Source organism: Callorhinus ursinus, unplaced genomic scaffold (assembly GCF_003265705.2).
Source record: "Callorhinus ursinus isolate GAN/ISIS: 27379988/994484 unplaced genomic scaffold, GSC_fseal_2.0 scaffold7, whole genome shotgun sequence".
NCBI lineage: Eukaryota > Metazoa > Chordata > Mammalia > Carnivora > Otariidae > Callorhinus > Callorhinus ursinus.
In genome coordinates this window covers 56,359,456-56,373,944 of record NW_027397069.1, presented here as the reverse complement: position 1 = coordinate 56,373,944, position 14,489 = coordinate 56,359,456, and the positions used below count along the sequence as shown (strand labels likewise).

Here is a 14,489-nt window from a genome sequence, read left to right as displayed (position 1 = left end):
AGATAGAAATTTTTAGAGAGATGAGAATTTATTATTGACAGAAGGCAGTAAGTAAATACTAAGCACCTGCCAAGTTTATGTGTTCTGCCTAGTGGCTTAAGAATTTGTGGGATTTTATCTAGGTCTTTGTGACAGTTAAATAATGAGGTTAAGGAGGAGATATTAAGGATAACACCTAGGTTGTTTTTGTTTGTTTTAAAGAATTTATTTATTTAGGAGAGAGTGCAAGAGAGAGAGCACGAGCGGGGTGAGGGGCAGAGGGAGAAGCAGACTCCCCGCTGAGCAGGGACCCTGATGTGGGGCTCCATCCCAGGACTCTCGGATCATGACCTGAGCCGAAGGCAGATGCTTAGCAGACTGAGCCACCCAGGCGCCCCAACACCTAGGTTTTTAAAACAGGTTTTGTAGTTTGGGGAAGAAATAATGAATGGCATAATAATGTGTTTGAGGGACTTATAGAAGGTTCTGGTTCTGTGTAGTAGACGGTTGGAACATAAGAGAAGTGAGGGAGATTTGGTCCCGACACTGGATTTGGAAGCCACCAGGGTATAGGTAGTAATGGAGTAATAAAAATCTTTTATGGCAGTAAAATTTCACATTATTTCCTCATAGCTCATATTTCCTTCATCAGCCTTCAATCAGTGAGATTTTTTGGAAGGAGACTATTCGGGGGGCGGGCAGGGAATAGAATAACATGCCTTTTTCCCCCCCTTAAAGTAGTGTGTTTTTTGTATCTTTAGATCATTTGTCCAAGGTAGTATGTGTATACCACAGAGATAACCAAAGGAAAACAGAACTTCTATTTATGTTTATCTTTTTCTATTTTTTTTTAAGATTTTATTTATTTATTTGACAGATAGTGAGAGCAGGAACACAAGCAGGGGGAGTGGGAGAGGGAGAAGCAGACTTTCTGCTGAGCAGGGAGCCCAATGAGGGGCTCGATCCCAGGACCCTGGGATCATGACCTGAGCTGAAGACAGACGTTTAATGACTGAGCCACCCAGGCACCCCTTATTGTCCTATTTTTAATATCATTTTGGTATATATTTTATTATATACTTATAAATTAATTTATAAATAATTTATAAGTAAATGTATATATTCAGAAACCTATACTGAACAATGTGTATAATCAGTTTGGAAGCTACTGCTCCATACAAGAAATTAAATTGCTATAATTGAGAACTTAGAAAGGTTTCTATACTTTTGTTGTTTCTTAGATGTAACAATTAATGAGTACTTAATTCCAAAATTTTGCACTTTCCTGATAAATTTGATTTTAAGACCTAAAAAGATTTTTATTCTGTATACATTTTAAAATGTTTTGTCTTTTTCTTGTGAATGTAAAATTTAAGCATTATATTTTTAAGTATTTTCTTTCAGCTTTAATAGCGCTTTCAGTAGTAAATTAAACTCTTTACTAGCAAAATTGAGGAACCAAGTAAATTTTGATAGTGAAGTGAGGGAAACTGACAATGAGTTTATTTCTGGTATTTTGTGTAAGTAGTAATAATAAGACTTTCCCCTCTAGCCACCTCGTACGTCTCATCCTGTAGTGAAGTTTTCCTGTACGGACTGTGAACCGATGGTTATTGACAAATTGCCATTTGACAAATATGAGTTGGAACCTTCACCATTGACTCAGTTTATCCTGGAAAGGAAATCTCCTCAAACATGTTGGCAGGTGAGCTGAAAAACTGTAGTGACTTAAAAGTTGGATATTCTTTTAAAAAAGTTAAATCAGTGATTTATAAAACGTTTTGTAAAGGTCATTAAATATGAAGCCTTAACCACTCCCTTTTAACAGGTCTATGTGAGCAATAGTGCAAAATATAGTGAACTTGGTCATCCCTTTGGTTACTTGAAAGCCAGTACAGCACTGAACTGTGTCAACTTATTTGTGATGCCTTACAATTACCCAGTCCTTCTTCCCCTTTTAGGTAAGTCATTCTTGTTCCATTCTCTGTGGCTCAGCATACATACAAATTTTCCTAAAAACAAAGTTTGGAAACATCTCTTTGTAAGTTCTCATGTCTTGTGGAAATTAATGGAACTGTTTTTAATACTCTGAAACATTGAGCCTATCTCAGGTGGTTTTGTAGCAACCTGTGTATGTCTGTGGTAAATTAAAAGTCATTGTCAAACCACCTTTGATTGTATAAACTACTGAAGATACTGTGTTTTAAATTTTAAATATTCTAAGTTTTCTACAAGTTAGATTTCTTACACGGTTAGAATTGGTAATATAGGCTTTGTATTTCGTAAACTAGACATTTTGTAGAAGCACATATTTATAAATCTGAGTATATTTTCTAAGAATTTACCTGTACTTTAATTTTCATTTGGCAAGTATTTTTCTAAATGAATGAATTTATTCCAAAACAATATAATAAAAGCCTAAAGTTAGTTTCTGGGGACCCTCTGGCTATAATTTTGAGTTATAATTTTAACTATTGGAGAAGACCTCTTTCCCTCCATGGAACCACATCAGATTTAAAGTTATAGTCAAAGTATTAGGTATATTTTATAGAAAACATTGTGCATACTTTGCTTCTGTCCTCAAATCTGTTTTATGTTTAAGTCTAGATAGTGTATAGATTTTCTAGTGTATTTTCTGATTCTACCTTTATTGTTACATGAAATATTATTATATGAAATACATGATTGGCATCTTTTTATGTTTAAGATGGTATTACTATTCAAAATTTGGGCAGAACCAAAAATTCTGCCCCTTTTAATTTTGTTTTTTAATGTCTGATGTTACTCTCTTACAAAATAAGAAAGCCGACTTTAAAAATGAAATGTATTTGACTTGATTTTCATGTATGGAAACAATGGATGATGATAGTTTGTTCACATTATACATTTATAGATGACTTGTTTAAAGTACATAAAGCAAAACCAACATTGAAATGGAGACAGTCATTTGAAAGTTATTTGAAGACAATGCCTCCCTACTATCTTGGGGTAAGGATGTTATTGTTAAAAACAGAACTTGTTCTAAAATTTTACTTTATGCTTATAGTTTACTGTAGGTATTAAAACTTTTATTTGTTGCTATTATAGAATGTACAGAATATACAAATGTCATGAAAATTGAGTGTTCAAATGACCAATATAGATGTAATGGGAAAGAAAGATTTGAGTGATTTGCATAGTAATGATGATAACAGTGATAATGATCATGATAATGTATATATGATGCATACATTAGGCCTGATATTATGCTAAGCATTTTACATGTATTAGCCTCATTTATTTTTCTTTTCTTCTTTTTTCTTTTCTTTTTTAATTTAAATTCAATTAGCCAACATATAGTGGTCATTAGTTTTTGATATAATGTTCTATTAACCTCATTTAATTTATATAGTAACCCTGTGAAATAGAAATCATCATTCCTGTTTCACAGATAAGAAAACTAAGGCACTGATTAAATAGTTTGTCCAAGGCTACATAGCTAAGGTGTGGGACACTGGAACTTAATCCCAGGCAGCCTGGCTTTTGGAGTAGCTCCAATTGTACTCCCTTGTTAAATTGCAGGGTTTTTTTTTTTTTTATTAACATACAATGTACTATTTGTTTCAGGGGTACAGGTCTGTGATTCATCAGTCTTACACAGTGCTCACCATAGCACATACCCTCCCCAGTGTCCATCACCCAGCTACCCCATCTCTCCCACCCCCCTCCACTCCAGCAACCCTTAGTTTGTTTCCTGAGATTAAGAGTCTCTTATGGTTTGTCTTAAATTGCAGTTTTATAACTATTTTTCTTTAAGGGTACAGAACGGTTTTTGTTGCACTATTCCCTAGGTCTCCAGAAACATGTTTTTAGGTAGATAAGTATATATTCTCAGAGAATCATATATTTTTAGAACCATGAGTTTGTGATTACAGTTGACTCTTGAACAACACAGGTTTGAAGTGCATGGGTCCACTTATATGTGGATTTTTTCCAATAAATACAAAGGAGGATTTTTTTTTTGAGATTTGTGGCAATTTGAAAAACTTGCAGATGAACCATATAGCCTAGAAATGTCAAAAAAAAAATAAAAAACCTAGATGTTATTGTGAGAATATATATATATATATAATACATATTACATACAAAAATTGATTATGTTATTAGGCTTCCAGTCAGTAGCAGGCTGTTAGTAGTTAAGTTTGGGGGAGTCAAAAGTTACATGTGGATTTTCGATTGTGTGGGGTCGGCACTTCTAACCCTCATGTTTTTCAGAGGTCACCTGTACTTAAAACCTTGTGTATCATAGTAGATAAGACCAATAATGTATATATTATTAAATACATTATTTATTGTATGAAAAGTAATTTCTTAAGGAGACCAATGTTAAAAGCACTTTTAAACATTACTTTTACTTTTAATGCAGGAATATTATAGCATTTGACTTTATCTAACCTTTCTAAATGGTCTCTACTAAGAGCATTAATTTATTGAGCTTTGAAAATCATATTTTTGAGTTGTAAGAGATAAGTTGTGTGTTTAGCACATAGTGCCTGCCATGTAAGAGTGAAAAGGATACTGAATATGTACTTTTACACATGTTGACTCATTTACGTTTCATACCTACCTGCAGGATTTAGGCAAAGTCACATGGATTTTGAATATCAGAGCTGGGATTTGATTCCAGTTTGACACCGGTGCTTATACACCTTCTGACGTCAATGAATGTCTGTCATCCTTTTCTGACTGCATCCCACTCACACATAACTAGACTGTCCTGCTAGTGACATTTTTCGTTGCACAAATGGTGGACTTTCCTTACAGTTGAAAATTATTTGACTATACCACATCCACAGTAAATATTAGACTGGTTTTTCCTTCAGAGCTTATTTCTATTTTTTCAGTTCAGCTAATAATAACAGTAGTAATGATTAACACTTACTGAATGCCTACTGTGTACCCAGTGCTTTTATATGTGCTTTACATGTATTAATTCATTTAATCCCATGACAACCCTATGAAGCAGATACTGTTGTCCTTTTCAAATGAGAAACTTTAGACCTAGAGAGGCTATATAACCTGGTCCAGGGTCACAAAGCTAGTGAATGGTTGAGCCATAATCCACACAGTTACCCGAGGTAGAAATCTTCCATTTTTCTTACCTCCTTTTCACTTCTTAATTTCTATCAAATCTACCTCTGTGATATGTCTCCTGCCCATTTCTTCCAAACTTAGTATCTCCAATGGTACTAAGGAGTCTAGGACTTTACCCTTTCTTGTCAACATGTGTAACAGTACATATTCAGTATTTCTTCCTTCTCACTCTTACAAGAGTGAAAGATACCAGTACTAACAAGTACCCAGGTACTGTTAAAGTATAGCCTCTAATCCTTTTTAAGTATTTCGAGCTACCTTTCATACCATTGGCAAGCATTTTACTGAAATACAAATATGATTATGTTACTCTCTTACTGAAAAAAAATTTTTTTTGAAATCTTCAAAACTGACAATACATGTAGTCTTACATTTTTGACAAGCTTAGGATTGAGTGATGTTTTCTCTTTTCCTATAGCCTTTGAAGAAAGCTGTTAGAATGATGGGAGCACCTAACCTAATAGCAGACAGTATGGAATATGGACTTAGTTACAGTGTCATTTCATACCTCAAAAAATTGAGTCAACAGGTAATGTTAAGAAATAGAGCCATTAAGTATTTTGAATGGTTTTGGCTAAGATGCTTAACAGGCCAGATGTTAGTTCTGATGGTCCTAATGGAATTATGTTGTCTTAATACATTATGTTTTAAAGCCACATATATATTAACATAATTCAGTCTCAAGTACATGGTATGTGGTGTTTCGGAAGGTTAATTTGAAATAATAATTCCTAGTTTATGGAAATGACTTCATTATTGTGGTCCTAGACTTTCTACCTGTGAACATTCATGTTTTCTTTTGAGAAATTTATGTTAGAAAGTTGTTTTTCTTAGACAAAAATCAGTTTCTTTTGCTTTGTGTTTTAAAACCTGTAGTTTTTCTCTTTCAAAAATGGGAGTTTCTTTTGAAATATTTGTAAAAAACACTGAATTTTGTCATTTTGAGCATAAATCACATTAATAGATACTCTGGTAGTCAAGCAGCATACAATTAGACTGTCAAATATTAGTACCATATAAAATACATTATTTTTCCAGTGCTTCTGCCATCTGTACTTTAACTGCTCATTGAGATGTAGGTTGGATAGAGTCAAAATATTGCTACTTGTTTTCCAGTGAAAAACTACATCATTATTTGTTATACCTATGAACATTTAGTTATGTGGTAATAATAGTGTCTTTAGATAAATACTGAAGAGATTTTTTTCCCTAATTTTATATGACCTCTGAATTGGAAATCCATATTTTTATTTAGGATGTACTTACATTTCATGGTTTAAGTGTAGTGGGTATTAGTACATAAAAATAAATTGAAGTTGTTTTTGTTTGCCCTGCTCTGAAAGGTTATAATTGTAATGATTTAAAACTGTAAGACTTTTTTATTTAAACTCTCTTTAGTTTACCAAGAACTTGACATAACCTATATGCTACTTGGGTTTATAATTGCATATATACTTTTTATAATAAATAAATATTTAATTTATAGAAGACCAAAACAATTAGTATTTAATTTACTAATTTAGATTATTTCAAGACTAAATCTTATTTATTTTTACTTTAGGCTAAAATAGAATCTGATCGAGTCATCGGATCTGTAGGCAAAAAAGTAGTCCAGGAAACTGGAATCAAAGTCCGAAGCCGATCACATGGTTTATCAATGGCTTATAGGAAAGATTTTCAACAATTGCTCCAGGGAATTTCAGAGGATGTTCCTCACAGACTGCTAGACCTTAATATGAAAGAATACACTGGGTTCCAAGTTGCTTTGCTCAATAAGGTAATAGTTACATGAATTTAGTGCTGTTCTAGTTATATTCTATTGTATTGTTAAATAAATCAGATTTTCCATGAACTGTTACTTAGTTTGTCCAAACTTCAGAAGTATTTGTATGCCTCTGAAGAGTAATGATCATTGGGCGCCTGGGTGGCTCAGATGGTTAAGCGTCTGCCTTCGGCTCAGGTCATGACCTGATCCCAGAGTCCTGGGATCGAGTCCCGTATTGGGCCCCCTGCTCCTTGGGAGCCTGCTTCTCCCTCTGCCTCTCTCTCTCTCTGTCTCTCATGAATAAGTAAATAAAATCTTAAAAAAAAAATAATAATCATTAATACTGTTATTGAATCATTGAATTTTAGAATTAAAACAAACATTATACTTGCTGAATGGATGAATAGGTGGACTGATGAGTAAACCAACCCATTCATTTTATAGATGAGAAAACAGATGGGGTGCCTGGCTCACTCAGTTGGTAGAGCATGTGACTCTGGATCTTGGGGTCATGAGTTTGAGCCCCATTTTGGTGTAGAGATTACTTTAAAAAAAAAATGAAAGGCAAGAAAGAAAACAGAGGCTTAAAGATTGCCTGAAGTTACATAGCTAGTCTTAGAGTTCACTGCAGTTTGGTACTTATGCTGATGACCTTGCGTACATAGCATGATCCTAAAATGCTTTATGAATATTCATTATTAAAAAGATCTTCATCCTGGTAGCCTTTTTTGTAGAGACAAGCTAATCTAAAATTTATATGGAAATTTTAATATCCTAGAATAGATAAAACAATTTTACAAAATAAGAAAGAATACTTGTACTATCTAATTTTGAAAGTTACTGTAAAGTTAAAGTTACTGTAAAGTTGTAGTGATCATCAGCATGTTGTGTTGTTGGTGTATGGGTAAGCATATAGATCAGTAGAACAGAAGAGAGTCTAGAAGTAGGCCCTCACACATGTAGTCAGTTAATTTTTTTTATTATGTTAATCACCATACATTACATCGTTAGTTTTTGATGTAGTGTTCCATGATTCCTTGTTTGCGTATAACACCCAGTGCTCCATTCAGTACGTGCCCTCTTTAATACCCATCACCAGGCTAACCCATCCCCCCACCCCCCTCCCCTCTAGAACCCTCAGTTTGTTTCTCAGAGTCCCTAGTCTCTCATGGTTCGTCTCCCCCTCTGAGTTTCCCCCTTCATTTTTCCCTTCCTGCTATCTTCTTCTTCTTCTTCTTTTTTTTTTTTAACATATAATGTATTATTTGTTTCAGAGGTACAGGTCTGTGATTCAACAGTCTTACACAATTCACAGCACTCACCATAGCACATACCCTCCCCAGTGTCTATCACCCAGCCACCCCTTCCCTCCCACCCCCCACCACTTCAGCAACCCTAAGTTTGTTTCCTGAGATTAAGAATTCCTCATATCAGTGAGATCATGATATATGTCTTTCTCTGAGTAATTTTTAACAGAGATGCCAAAATAATTCCATGGGTAAGAAGACATCTCTTTAGAAATAGTGCTGGAACAGTTGGACAGTCATATTCAAAGTAATAAACTTAACCATTATCTCACATTACTTGAAGCACTCATGGTCTTAAATGTAAAACCTGAAACTATAAACTACCATAAGAAAACAGGAGAAAGTCTTTATGACATTGGGTCAGGGGTCATTGGAGATTTTTCAAATATAACACAAAAAGCACACACACACAAAACTTGATAAATTAAAAATTTCATTCAAATTTAAATTTTTGTCTACAAAAGAAACTTTGTAAAATGAACAGGCAAGCTATAGCCTGAGAGAAGAGTATATATAGAACAGAGCATTTGTATCAAAATTTATAAAGCACTACAGCTCAGTGATAAAAAAATAAACATCTAATAAAAAATGGGCAAAATCTTTGAACAGATACTTCACCAAATAAGATACACAAATTCAAACACATGTAAAAAGATGCTGTACCTTAATGGCCATTAGGGAAATGCAAATTAAAACTATAATGTGATCCCACTTCCCACCCACTAGAATGGCTCTACTTACTATATAACCATGTATTTATCTACATGAGAGAAATGAAGATATATGTCCATATAATGACTTTGTATGCAAATGTTCATAGCAGCATTATTCATAATCGCCAAAAGCTGAAAACTATTCATCAACTGGAAAATGGATAAATAGGCTATATCTATAGAATGGAATACTACTCTGCAGTAAAAAAGGAACAGACTACTGATACATTAAAAACATGGATGAATCTCAAAACATCATCCTTAGTGAAAAAAGTCAGGTAGAAAAGATTTGATATAGCAAAATTCCATTTATAAAATGGAATGTAGGGTGACAGGAAGCAGATCGGTGGATGCCTGGGGATAGGAAAATGGATTGACTACAAATGGGCACAAAGAACTTCTCTGGGATGATCGAAGTGTTTTTAAACTGGATTGTGATGGTTTCATAACTGTAAATTTACTGACACTCATCAAACTGTATACCTTAAATGGGTTAATTTATTGTATGTGAATTATACATCAAAGCTATGTTTCTTCTTTAAACCTTCAGAGTCTTTAAAATTTGGAAATTCGTTTTATAAGATATTTACTTCCCTTGTCCAGAATATATAATAACATCTTGAAAGATGTGAATTTATTTGGTTGAACTCACTACTAGTTTTAATCTTCGGGTTTCCAAAACAGTACATTAAGACTGAATCATAATTCTTTATTCTATTTTTAAAGCTAATGAGACGTGTATATCTTATTTCCAAACCTGTACTTCACGCTAGAGATTTTAGTCTTTTAATTCTGTATTTAAAAATAAATTTTGGGGGCTCCTGGGTGGCTCAGTCATTAAGCGTCTGCCTTCGGCTCAGGTCCTGATCCCAGGGTCCTGGGATCGAGCCCTGCACCGGGCTCCCTGCTCAGCGGGAAGCCTGCTTCTCCCTCTCCCACTCCCCCTGCTTGTGTTCCCTCTCTCGCTGTGTCTCTCTCTGTCAAATAAATAAATTAAAAAAAAAAATCTTTAAATAAAAAAACTTAAAAAAATAAAAATAAATTTTGTCTTTGAATGTTTTTCAACAGGATTTGAAGCCACAAACATTTAGAAATGCATATGACATACCAAGGCGGAATCTTTTGGATCACTTAACACGAATGAGATCTAATCTTTTGAAGAGCACCCGCAGATTTCTTAAAGGACAGGATGAAGGTTAGATCATGGTTTTAAATAATGGTATTTCTTTGGTGAATTTCTTTCTTTATAGTAAAAAAGCATGGTATGGTAATGTGGCATTTAAAGAATTACTATAGTAGTATTATATTTTCTTTGTAAATTCAAACAAATGAAGTAAGAAGTGAGTCATCCCCCATTCTCGACATTTTTTTCTATCATCACTGTTGTCCCAGATTCTATTCCCCAGAGGTGACAATCTTTGTTAGCAGCTTAGTTTCTTTTTTAAAGGCTTTAGTCATGCATTCACGCACACACAAAATCATTTTCTTGTGATAACCTGGTATCTGGTGTTTTAACTTCGTTGGTCAGTACGTGTCCTGTCCCTTCAGCTGTATCCGTGGCGTGTACTACATATCAGGTCAGATGAGAATTTAACTCTTGGCCATCTCTGATGTAAGCATTCCAACCATAGCTTTATATAAAAAGGATTATTTGTGTGATACATCTTTTCTGTAAATTTTGCTATAATTGAATTCTGCTTAATTGGAATAGAGTAGAAGAGACATTCCTTTTCATGGTAATGTTAACACATATTGCTTATTTTGCACACTCAAATAAACTGCAATATTTTTGCTTTGTTTAGAAGATAAAATCAATTCTTTCAAATTTTATTTTACTTCTTTTTTTTTTTAAGATTATTTATTTATTTATTTATTCATGAGAGACAGAGAGAGAGAGAGAGGCAGAGGGAGAAGCAGGCTCCCAAGGAGCAGGGAGCCCGATGCAGGACTCAATCCCAGGACCCTGGGATCATGACCTTAGCCGAAGGCAGACGCTTAACCATCTGAGCCACCCAGGCAGCCTTAAATTTTATTTTAGAAATCTCAAAAAGACTTCATTTTTGTCATAATATTTATAGTGACAAAACACTAATTTAGTACATATCGTAAGGGAAGACTTCCTAGAATAACACCAGGTAGCATTCATATGTAAGAAGACATTACTTGATAATTAAACAGTGTTGTTTTAGTGAGGCTAACTTTTGTTGTTACTCTCTTCTATTTGAAAAGATCAAGTGCACAGTGTTCCTATAGCACAAATGGGGAATTACCAGGAATACCTCAAGCAAGTACCTTCTCCACTAAGAGAACTTGATCCTGATCAGCCTCGAAGGTTGCATACATTTGGCAACCCTTTTAAGCTAGATAAAAAGGTAAACTTGAAATGTTCCATTGTATAATTCATTTGTGGATTTAATAGTTCTTAATTTAACTAAAGTAAGCTACTTTTCTTGGTAGACTAATAAATGTCAACGTACTTATAAAATAGTTGCTCTAATGGGGATTGGAATTAGTTGTGCCATTTAAAGACTGTATGTAAATCCAGGGAAATTATATTCTTTTTTGTTATAGGGTATGATGATAGATGAAGCAGATGAATTTGTGGCTGGACCTCAAAATAAACATAAACGACCTGGAGAACCAAATATGCAAGGGATCCCTAAAAGACGTCGCTGTATGTCTCCACTACTAAGAGGCAGACAACAGAATCCAGTTGTGAACAATCATATTGGAGGAAAAGGACCACCTGTACCTATGACTCAAGCACAGCCAGATCTTATTAAACCCCTTCCTCTTCATAAAAGTAAGAGTTTTTAAAAAAAAAAACATTATTTGCTGCTTTTCGTTTATGGGGAAGAGATTTTTTAATAGATTATAGAAAATACTGATTGATAAAGCCCAAGAGTGTCTAGAGAAGATACTCATTTCTGCTAATTAGCATGTGATATTTTATATGTCTTTTTAATGAACATTTGTTGGACATTTCATATATTTATTATGCTTTATTAGAGCTAGCATGATCTAAATATCATTTACAAGTCTTCAGTATTTCAAAATAACAGTTATTAAAGGGGCTTTATCAGTACCCACAGAAAGATGGTTTTCAATTTCAGGTTAATTCAACAACTAATTGTTAAATATATATGCTATTGTAAACAGTGTTAGGCATTGAGGTATAGCAGTGAATGAGACAATAGTGATCTTTGCCTTCATTTATAATGAGTAAGGAAAGATAGTCATTGAATGTTTCATTAGAAGTGTGATGAATGTTATAAAAGGGAAGTCAAGTATGTTTTGGAAGCATGTGGTAAGAGGATTTAACTTAGTTTGTGGGGTCAAGACCCTTTACTGAGGAAGTTATGTTTAAACCAACATTTGAAGGGTGAATGGGGGTTGTTTCACTAAAGCTGTGCATTTAGTAGTAGTGCTAAGCGGTTTGCTACATGCTACTGTATGCTACAGTGGTGGTATAAGAAGAATATGTGCAAACATACATGCTAAAGAGAAGGGATTAAGGGAACTGAAAGAAGCCTAGTATGGCAAAGGTGTTGGGAATGAGATAAGGTAAGAAATGAAAGATAGGCTGAGGCCAGATAATGGAGGGCCCTGGAGGCCATTGTAAAGATTCTAGGCCTTAAGGACAATGAGAATCTTTGAAAGGTTTTGAAGAGCGAGTGACCTGATCTGATTAGCATTTTATAAAGACCAGGCCCACTCTATTGTGTGGAATATTGTTAGGGAAGAACAAGAATGGATTTAGGGGAACCTTAGTGAATTAATGATTGCATTAATTATAGGCAGTGATCATTTGTAGTTTATGACATCTTAACTGGAGAGAAACCAAATATTCTATACTTCCTGATAGAATTATATAGTGTCTTGCCAAAAAAAAAAAAAAAGAAAAAAAGAAATTGAACCTTAATCTGATCAAGCCTCTAGATCTAACTACCAATTTATAGGAAATACAAAGGATAGAGAAACATATTAAATGACAAAACAGGGATACAATTGGCACAATCTTGGATTGTGGGGGACTGTAGGACAAAGAATATGGGGTCTGTATGTTTCCAGAAAAAAATGCATAGAAAAAAAGAGAGGTTACAGAAGGATTTTATAGGTTAAAAAGGAAGTTAGAAGACATATAAACCAATTACAATGTACGGGGCCTGATTTGGACCCCGAAACAAATAAAATCGAACTTTCCCTACAAATAGAAAATGCATAAGATTAATTGGATTGTGGACATTGATAGGATATTTGATGTTGTTAAATAATTATTATGGATGCACAGAAACTAGTTAGGAAACCCAGGGAGGAGCTAATCACCTGGCAGTGGAGTTTCGAGGACATGTATTTGAGAAATACTTGGAAATACCAGCAAAGACATGGTGATGACGGACTGGATATTGGAGCCAGGGCAAGAGAGGAGCTGAGAGATGCTGGGTAGACAAGGGTGACAGTGTGGAGTGGAAGAAGAAAGGATGAGTGAGTTTAGAGGCGCCCATTAAATAGCCACAGGGAGATCCTGGGGTAGAAGATGGGTATTTTAGTTTAGACCTCCGAAGAAGAGATGGGGGAAAAAGAGGGAGATGCAGGAGGCAGTCTTAACCTCCACTGGAGTGAATTAAATCACACCAAGGGGAACAATGAGAAGCAGCAGCCTAGAACAGAACTTTGAAAGTGCAAAGTTAAGGAGAGAAATAAGGTTCAAAAAAGGAGACTGAGAAAGAAGAATCCAAGAAATAAGAGATGAGAAAAATTTGGCATCATGAGAGCTAAAGGAAAGAGAATTGAGTGGTTGGCAGTCTCAGATACTTAAACAGATCGGTCAGGGGGCTTGGAAAAGTTCTCTTCGTCTCTGGCTACCTTAGCAAGAGCCAGTCCTGGTGGAGTAGAGGGGAGAGAACACTATCAAGAAGTGGGTTGAGGAGTGAGAGATGAGAACGTGGAGACAATGAATGTAAATAACCAGTTTAAGAAGTTCAGCTGTGGGGAAAATTGGACAGCTATATACAGAAGAATGAAACTCGACCATTCTCTTACACCATACACAAAGATAAACTCTAAATGGATGAAAGACCTCAATGTGAGACAGGACATGACATGTCTCCAAAGGCAAGGGAAACAAAAGCGAAAATGAACTATTGGGACTTCATCAAGATAAAAAGCTTCTGCACTGCAAAGGAAACAGTCAGCAAAACTAAGAAGCAGCCCATGGAATGGGAGAAGATATTTGCAAATGACACTACAGATAAAGGGCTGGTATCTAAGATCTGTAAAGAACGTCTCAAACTCAACACCCAGAACACAAATAACCCAGTCAAAAAATGGGCAGAAGATGGGAACAGGCACTTCTCCAAAGACATACAAATGGCTAACAGACACACTAAAAAATGTTCAACATCATTAACTATTAGGGAAATTCAAATCAAAACCACACTGAGATACCACCTCACACCAGTTAGAATGGCAAAAATTAACAAGGCAGGAAACAACAAATGTTGGAGAGGTTGTGGAGAAAGGGGAACCCTCTTACACTGTTGGTGGGAATGCAAGTTGATACAGCCACTTTGGAAAACAGTGTGGAGGTTC

General features: G+C 34.9%; 1 protein-coding gene across 3 annotated transcripts in view; it reads left to right on the top strand.

Annotated features, from left to right (window-relative positions):
- INTS6 (integrator complex subunit 6) overlaps positions 1 to 14,489 on the top strand; it is a 90,595-nt gene that overhangs the window by 66,739 nt on the left and 9,367 nt on the right. For all 3 annotated transcript variants that reach the window (XM_025874970.2, XM_025874971.2, XM_025874974.2), the window contains 8 exons: positions 1,532 to 1,684; positions 1,808 to 1,940; positions 2,873 to 2,967; positions 5,531 to 5,641; positions 6,674 to 6,889; positions 9,966 to 10,092; positions 11,127 to 11,269; positions 11,469 to 11,700. In XM_025874970.2, coding sequence (XP_025730755.1) covers positions 1,532 to 1,684; positions 1,808 to 1,940; positions 2,873 to 2,967; positions 5,531 to 5,641; positions 6,674 to 6,889; positions 9,966 to 10,092; positions 11,127 to 11,269; positions 11,469 to 11,700 — 1,210 coding nt within the window. The remainder of the gene's footprint in view (positions 1 to 1,531; positions 1,685 to 1,807; positions 1,941 to 2,872; positions 2,968 to 5,530; positions 5,642 to 6,673; positions 6,890 to 9,965; positions 10,093 to 11,126; positions 11,270 to 11,468; positions 11,701 to 14,489) is intronic.